Source organism: Psittacula echo (genome assembly GCF_963264785.1).
Source record: "Psittacula echo genome assembly, chromosome: Z".
NCBI classification, from domain to species: domain Eukaryota; kingdom Metazoa; phylum Chordata; class Aves; order Psittaciformes; family Psittacidae; genus Psittacula; species Psittacula echo.
This window is the reverse complement of record NC_137742.1, coordinates 85,568,984-85,577,413: the sequence shown is the minus strand read 5'-3', so window position 1 is coordinate 85,577,413 and position 8,430 is coordinate 85,568,984. Positions and strand designations below refer to the sequence as shown.

Genomic DNA, 8,430 nt, shown 5'->3' with positions numbered 1-8,430 from the left:
GCGAGGACTACATTTCCCGTCATACCCCGCGCAGCGCCCCGCTCTGCTCAGGCGCGCTGCTGCCCGCCCCGCTCACGCTGGGGCGGTCCAAGATGGCGGCGCGCTGGAGCAGCGAGAATGTGGTGGTGGAATTCCGCGACGCGCAGGTCGGGGGGGTCGCTGCAGCCGGGGGTTGCTGCTCGGACCGGCCCTTGTGGGGCTGTCCCGGGCGCGGCCGGTCGTTCCCGTGACGAGCGGGGAGGGGGTTCTGGCCTAGACGGGCTCGGCCTTCCCACTGGGCCTTTGGCCGGCTGTAGGCGGACGGGGCTGAGCCAGTCTCGGAGCTGTTTGCGCGGAGATAATGCCTTAATTCATGAGGCACTTTATTTCTCATCTTATTTAGATGTTTGTTTTGTTTTTTTTGAGTGTAATGTCAGGCCCAATAGAAGATATTGCCACTTTCCACACATCTGTCCTCATTTTTCGTCTGAGACCTTTATAGCTCCTTTTTCATTTGCAATATAAACTGTTGGGTGACACTTGATTAGGTAGGAAAGTGGTAGAAAAGTGGTTTATATTTTCTTGTAAATAGTAAAGGGCTCAGCTTTTGGTTTTAAAGTTGCTGGCTACAAGGGAACTTCCCTCAGAGTTTATGTGCTCTCTTAGAAGCTATTCTAAGAAGTCTGGGGTTTTTTTAAGGTGACAGTTGATTAGCACAGCTGGATACTGTGGGTAAACTATGATCAAGTTCAGCAGGAACTCCAGAAAGATTAGCAAACATAGGTATGCAAACTGTCATTTTCTGTTTTCTCCTCTTGTGCTGGAGCGACATCAGCTCTGCATTCAGCATTGCAAATAAGGGCATTGAATCCTCTTGTGCTGCATCCAGCCTATTTTCTAAGCTCAGAAAGCCTTTTGCTTTTAGACCCCAAAAGCTTTTGTTTTCAGTTTTGTTTTCCTCTTGTAAGAAATGTTAAAGCAGTTTTGTCTGCTGTTGAAGATTTGCTCTTGGGAAACAGGTAATGGTACAGGAAAGTGTGCCTTCTTAGATCACAGATTCAGATTGCATCCAGCTCAGGAGATATATGGCCTGATTGGATTGCTTATTCATAATGACTGGTATGTGAGGGGGAGAACACGAGTAGTTCCATCCTCTTCCGCAGCAGTTAGTTTCAATCTTGCTGTTGTGCAGGCATATACCTTAATAGAGAGGTTAACCACAGGTATTTTGATCCCTTCGGCTCACTCTGGCATGATCTGTCTAGAGCTGTTCTGACCTGCTTGCTCTCTCATATGAAACCAGAGAGCTGCAGTGGCTGCTAGGTTGCTGCTTCAAGGTAAATTCATTTATGTTTGTCCTTGAGCTTTTCTTAAGAGTCTGCACAAACATTTTTGCAGATGGGAAACTTGAGCTTGAGAAACTGAAACACCTTGGCTGTGTCATCCTGTACCAGGCTTGGGCTCTGCCTATAGGGCACACTGTCTCCAAAATCCCTTCCCCAAATCCAACTTAAATGGGAACGAGAGTCAAAGGAGTGGGCAGCAATCACATTTATAGCCCGTACATGTCTGCAAGCACAGCAGTTGTCTTTTCACATGACACACTCTGGCATGGTGAGCAAACTAAAGGACCCAACCTGTTAACACTTCAGAAAATCTCTGTGTAATTTGGGGCCTTTACTGCCTACAAGGGTCATCTTGCTGGACAAGCTGACAGACATGGCAGTCTCTGTGCTCTTCTGATTCGGATGTGACCCACAGGCTCTTGTTAGGCCGCCTGTACTACTAAAAGGAGAGTAAAGCTCACCATGTCCACCGGTGACATAGTACCGTATGTAGCAACTCAGTGTGTAAGTGGTCAGTTAGGTATGCTAAGAGTTTGTACCTCTTGAAAAGCAGTATAGCCTTGGCAAATTGGGTTGGTCTGTTGCCTTTTGGTTGGAGAGAATGAAGCTAGGTTCAAAGCTAACCGAAGTTCAGACATGAAAAGGTGTTTTTCCTCATGTAGTTAGCAGAAATCAAGTGGCATTTGAAGTCTAAGGAGATGCTGGCTGGGCTGTGGGCTCAGAGATGGTTTTCAAATGTGCAGGACTCCTACTGTGCTTATTCACGTAATTGTTACTCAGAAACAGCAATTCTAGCTATCCTGATGTTTTGGGATAAAAGCTGCTTTCAGGTCAGTTTGTCCAGTTTCAGTCCCGTGCTTCTGGAACTTTATGCTGTGAAGACTGACATAGCAATCAACCAAGCACATTACATGGCAGCTGTTTGGTTTGTTTTTTTTCTGTTGCTTAGGTAAGACTGTAGTATTGTAGAGAATTGTTTGTTGCCATTAAATTACTTCATTTGTGACCTGCCAGAGTAGCAGCCTGACACATGAAGCTTTTCACTTCGTTCTAATTGTTCATTGCATTGTATGATGTTTGGTGCTTGGAAAAGCAGTTCACCAATGTTCATTATTAAAAAAAATTTGTAAGGATTTATGATATCATGGTGCCAACATGAGGAAAAATAAACTTGTATATGAAATTATCATGTTAAATTGATGTTTGTCTTCTGTCTTGAGGAAAGATAGTCACAGCTATATGGAGTATGTCGGCTGAGTGGCTCTTCATCACATGAGGAAGTTCTGGTTCCAGTAACGGCTTTAGCGATCCTCATTTTAACTCCTCAGAAGTGTGTCTGAGGAAGGTTCTTCCTCCTGCTTGCCTTTTTTAAAATGAATTTAGAACCCACTTTTGCAAGGTGCCATGAAATCTAGGAAGCTGGAATTCTTTCTTTACCAAGATGATTTTAAAACCAGCTGCTTCTTTACAGCATTATTATAGGACTAGGAAGAAGACTGGATTTGTTACCTAGAAAAAAGCAGTGAAGGCAGGTCGTTCCTGGAACAGCAAAAGCGGCTTGACTTCCCATAGACCACATAGCCTGGGGTTAACTGCATACTCATGCTAAATCTCTGCAGGCATTTGAAGCTCTTTGCCATGTGGGCTCTTGGTCTCTAGCAAAGAATGAGCCTGTGAAGCTGTTTTTCCCTTAGTTTGGGTGCTTCGAATTAGGGGATGGAACCCTGGTTGAAAAAACTAGTTTTTTGTGATGGTTATTCTCCTGTCACATCTGATGGAATTGCAGTGGGATTGCCATTTTGTCTCCTTTATAAGTAGTAGCTGTGGGACATCTTGTCTTGATATATCCACACTGAGAGTACTTAGCAGAATCCTGAACAGCAACAGGGACATCCTGAGCCTTCAAAGAGGAAGCTTTGAAGATGACAACAGTCAGTTTGAAGAATATGGGGCATAGTCTGATTTTTGTGAACACTAAAAACTGCGTTGAAGTCATATCTGTGTTTATGGGCTGAACTGTTTAGCTTTCCAAGTAAAAGTTTCCTTTATTCTCTTGGGAATTAAATGAGGTGATCATCCCATTCCATTCTGAACAAAAAGATGGGAGACAATGTTCAAGCAGTCTATTCTTTTTTCTTATGGCATTTAAGTTATCTTTTCGCTTTCTTTACAAGCAATGCCAAATTAAATTCTGATGCTTCTTAGCCATCTCTCATTTTTGGAGACCAGCCGTACACAAATGATTGCATTCTGTCTCCCAGAACATATATAATTAAATCTAGCCCTGCAATGTAAGAGGGCGAGACTGAGAAAGCTCCTGAGCGGGAGCAGAGGCTGATTAATACGGATTATTAGAGATTGCTGATTGAAAGGCTGCAGCTGTGATTGCCATAGTGGAGAGAAGGGAGCAAGGTCTCAGTGCTTGTAATGGGGTCTGCCAGATCTTGTCTTCAGTTTACTGTAACAAAGATGTTTTCTGTGTGCTGTCCTACATCCCAAAATCAGCTGCTACACCCCATCGCCCTTCTGTGCTTCTTTAAGGGGACGTTACTTCTACCATCCTTGGCTGATATCAGCCTTGACTCTTACCAGAGTAGTTTGTACCTTGAAAATGAGCTGGCAGGTTTTCCTGAGCTCCTCCCCAAAGCTGTGTGTCTGGCTGAGAAGCTGGCCTGACAGATATAATTTAGTTTTGTTCTCTTTCTCTTTCTCTTCTCAGGCAACTGCGATGTCAGTGGATTGCCTGGGACAGCATGCAGTGCTCTCAGGGTGAGTGTGACAGTCCCCTTTAGAACTGTATGACAGTCATTTCCACAAGCCAAATCAGGAACCTTCAGGCTGACCTCAGGTGAAGGGCTTACACATTGTTTCAGAAAGGTGTAGCTGAATTCTGTTCATGGCTTGATGAAAAGGATTCTGGGTTACATTTCCAATGGAATACAGAGTGGAAAGCCAGAAATAACATCACAATAAAATACTGTTCTGGCTTTCCTCATATGTGCTTTCCCAAATCCACCTGTAGGAGGTGGAGCGTCATGAACTACTGTTTGGATTCTGCTTGAAACACAGATTAAATATTTTCTTCAAGACGAAATTTGTCGCAAATATTCTTATGGTATACTGGGGCAGGAGAGCCAAGCTCTCTGACCTGCTCCTCTGCTGGTTCAGTGGGGGATGATCCCCAACAAGAGCAGTAGGTGCCAAGTGGCCAGAGCTCCTAAGAAAGTTTGGCATTACATAAGCACCCCCAGGGCAAGTCTTTAACCAGCTCAGCCGTTTCCTGCCCAGCTGCTGCTTTTCAGTACCAACAGCTATTCGTGTCCCACTGTCAATGGCACAATTACCACACCAATTAGGATATTCACTTCAAATTCAGATTGCATGGGTGCAGCTGACCTTTGGTCAGCCGTAGAGGAAACAGTAACCCAGGGGCCTGATTTCTTCCATGTAAACCCTTAGCCCAGCAGCCCTGTGCAGGAATAACCAGCTCAGCAGCTGGCTTGGGTCTAACTTGATACTCCTTCCTCCTTACACTTGTCCAGTTTTGCAGCTTGCTTATTTAGGCCAACACAAGTTGGGGACAGCCTGTCTGCAATTCAGCATCCACCCTCTGCATTCCAAGCTTCTCCTGCATGCTCAGCAGTCCTTGAGGATTTGCCTCCTTTATTTTAAAGCTGTGTGAGAGCCTAAGAAGGTTCAACATCTTTGTTTTTTTGGAGTAGGAAGGAGCCCTGAGGACTTTGGTCTGGAAAGGCAGCAAATAATGTTATGTTCCTTCTCTTAAGAGGATTCACAGTGCTCAGAGCAGCTGTACACTTGCAGTGCAGCTGATGTGTGATGTGTGGTTAACTATATATGGTTCAATATGTTTTGGTACTGGTTTTCCGCTAGAGTTCAGCTGGCTCACAATTATTTCTGGCCACTTTATCTTGCTTGTAAGATGAACCACACTGTGGGAGGAATGATACCTTTCCTAGTTTTGTGGGGAGTTGGCCACTTCCAGCAGGTTGTATGAACTCAGGTTTAGCATCCTGCAAACATATATCTGCTGCATATAGGGTTAGCTCAGGTAAGTAATGTAACCAGATCCATGCAGTGCTGTGTCCGTGCCTGTTCGTAAGCTGCTGCAGCTGAGCTAGCTCTGTGCAGGTGTACTTGTACTGTCTGCAGAACCAAGCCCCACAAGCAGTGTGGTGTGAAAAGATGCAGCCATGCAGAATCATTTGATGTTTGTCAAGGCTCCTTAACTCCTGCTCAGAGCAACCTCTTCAAACCGAAGCTGGCTCCTATGAAGCTATTCTGTTGTGCTTCCGGCCTGCGCCACCTCGCCTCTGCTGCTGCAGCTTTAGACCAGCAAAGCATATTTGGATATGCTTGCACCGTTTCTCAATGCTTCCTTTTGTATCCTGGTTATCTGGGGGTTTCTGTGATCAGAGCTACCCATTACATTTGCAGATCCTGTATCATTTCAGTGTGTCTTTCTGGGTTTTTTTTAATGTAGCCCTTTCTGAAGTATGTGGTCAAATGTAGCAGTCTCAGGAAGAGTATTTTCATCTGTCTTTTGAAATGCTTCTCTTCTTCTGTGCTCTAGGCACAAGACTGTGAGCTCCATGGGAGCTTGGGGTTTTGAGATCAGTCCTGTGTGATATAGCCCCTTTGTGTCTGTGTGTCTTGCAGCCGCCGTTTCCTCTACATAGTCAATCTGGACGCACCAAATGAAGGGCATCGAAAGATCTCACGACAGAGCAAGTGGGACATAGGGGCAGTGCAGTGGAACCCGCATGACAGCTATGCGTACTACTTTGCAGCTTCAGTAAGTTCTCTCATTTAAGAGCTATAACTTACCATGTTCCCCATGTCTTTCTGCAGGGTTAGAAGGCTGTATGGACTTCGCACAGGCGTGCTTTTGCAAGTCACATTGCAAGATCAAGGCCTCACTCTGATCTACTGTCAGAGGCATTTGGCTTGATGGCTCTCAGTTATTGGTCAGTCAGTGTTGCATCTAGTTTTGCTTGCTTTTCTATTATAAAAGCACCTTCCCAAATAAATATGGCATTCAAATGGTCCTTTTCTGGAAGGAAAGGGGGATGCGCTTTCTTTCTAACTTCCATTGTGTTATGAGATTTATTGAATTTCTTACTCTATGGTGTTTTCTTTTCACCTTCCTGGTGGGATGTGGTGCACCAGGCAGTCTGTAAATAGCACAAGTCAGTATTGGCTCACCATTGTAACAATCTAGGTTTGCAGATGGAGGGGGAGTGAGCCAGCAAGGAGTTCTTAGTGTGTGGAGAAATAAAGAAACTGATCTGAAGAAGCAGCAGTGGCCATGTGAGACTTGAGTGCAGTGTTTAGCTCTGATCTTTACTCCATCTATCATGCTCTGTAGATTGTTCACTCAGAGCCCTGAGCTTCTGCTAATGGCAGCCTTGGCCATCAACCACAGCACTGGAGCAACCAGCACTGGCCAGACACAGACTGTTTTCATGATGAGGTGCCTTTGCTACCGTGTTGCATCTGCTTTTATAGCCTGAGAATCCTGGAATAGCTGGGAGTGGAGAGGTTTCAGCTATTTTTCTTGAGAAAATGCTTAGCAGAAGGTGGTTTCCTGGGATTTTTGTTCATTTTGCTTCTTGGACTGTCACTTAACTTATGACTCTTACAACTTGAGATTAAAGACAGTCTTGAAAATGGACCAGTGTTGTCAGTTAGGAGGCTTTGTTTGTTTGCTGTCTGAATTGCCCAGCCTGTCTCCTCCCAGCTCTGGCACTACTGACTAGTATCTTAAAGGTGCCTTCAGCAGCTGTCTGCTTCTCAGTAGAGAGTTAGTAAAACTTGCAAAAAGGTGCCCTTCAGTGCCACTTCTGCATACAGTCTATGGAAATCAGAGCCAAATAATGAAATGTGCTGTGCAGGCCACGAGCAGAGCAAGACAGCTTCTTTTCAAACACACTCTGAAGGCAATATCCAGAGATTGGTTCATACTGATTTGAGCAGGACCCTGCTGTAAACCGGGGCTGTGCCTAGCTCATACTCTGGTCTTTTGCTGCCCTGAGCAGACACAGAAACCCCTCTCTTTACAGACTGAAACTAGGTGTAGGTGGCATCAAACCTTGCTGCTCCTGTTTATAAATGAAGATGGCAGTATTCAAGTCCAGGTTGGATGGGGCTTAGAGCAACCCGGTCTAGTGGAAGGTGTCCCTGCCTGTGGCAGGGGGTTGGAACTGGATGACCTCAAAGTTCTTTGCAACCCAAACCATTCTGTGATTCTGATTCTCTACTAAAATACTCTGGTCGTTTAGATGTACTTGCTGACATACAACAGGTGAGGAATACCCAAGACTGTAGAATCAACTAGGTTGGAAAAGACCTTTAAGATCATCAAGTCCAGCCATTACCCCAGGAAAGGATGAGATCAGGCAGCTTCTGCCTTTTGGGTAAGAAACACCTGCTTTCCATCCATCCTATCGTTGGCTGGCATTTTGGTGCTGCTGCATTACAGCCCCATCCTAGGATTAGAATTTAGCCTGTCTTGTTTAGAAGTGGAAAACAGGCTTACACCACATGCTCAGGTCTATGTGTCCCAGGTCAGGTTTGGAAGCAGTGTGGATGTGTTTGAGGGCCATACCTCAGGGGGGGCGAAGGTGCATTGGAAAGACTAAATCAGCTTGGATTCAGCACTTTGAAGATGTGATTTGTTACTTCTGCACTCAGGCTGGCTATCATTCCCTCATCAGTCTGCTGTTGAGTTTGTCATATGTTTAAGTATACTATGCAGGTGTTGTGGACAGCCCTGAGGGTCCTATCCCTCTGCTGTGGGTATCCTTGAGGATGGAAAGGGAGTGTAAAAGGGGGTGTTCTGTCTGCCAACAGTTTCACCTGGTCTGCAGTGCCGTTAGTTGGAAGTGGTGCAGGCAGAGGGGACATCTGTCCTTGTATTTGGATAACGATTTATTTTCTTAGCTTCTTTCCAGAAGAGCTGAAACATCCCCTTGTTGTGCTTGGCTGTTTCTGCCCTTTGGCATGAGCACATTTCTGAGGACTCCTAAGTTGTTGTTTCAAGAAATGCAATTGTTTTCAATCCTAAATCCTTGTGACTTCTTTTGTG

The 8,430-nt window shown here is 45.2% G+C and overlaps 1 protein-coding gene across 1 annotated transcript in view; it reads left to right on the top strand.

Annotated features, from left to right (window-relative positions):
* Positions 1 to 92: 92 nt before the first annotated feature.
* The window catches only part of WDR59 (WD repeat domain 59), a gene marked incomplete at its 5' end in the record, with an annotated part of 52,303 nt that continues 43,965 nt past the window's right edge, over positions 93 to 8,430 (top strand). The window contains 3 exons of the mRNA XM_080638709.1: positions 93 to 146; positions 4,045 to 4,094; positions 6,003 to 6,138. Of these exons, the coding sequence (XP_080494835.1) occupies positions 93 to 146; positions 4,045 to 4,094; positions 6,003 to 6,138 (240 nt within the window). The remainder of the gene's footprint in view (positions 147 to 4,044; positions 4,095 to 6,002; positions 6,139 to 8,430) is intronic.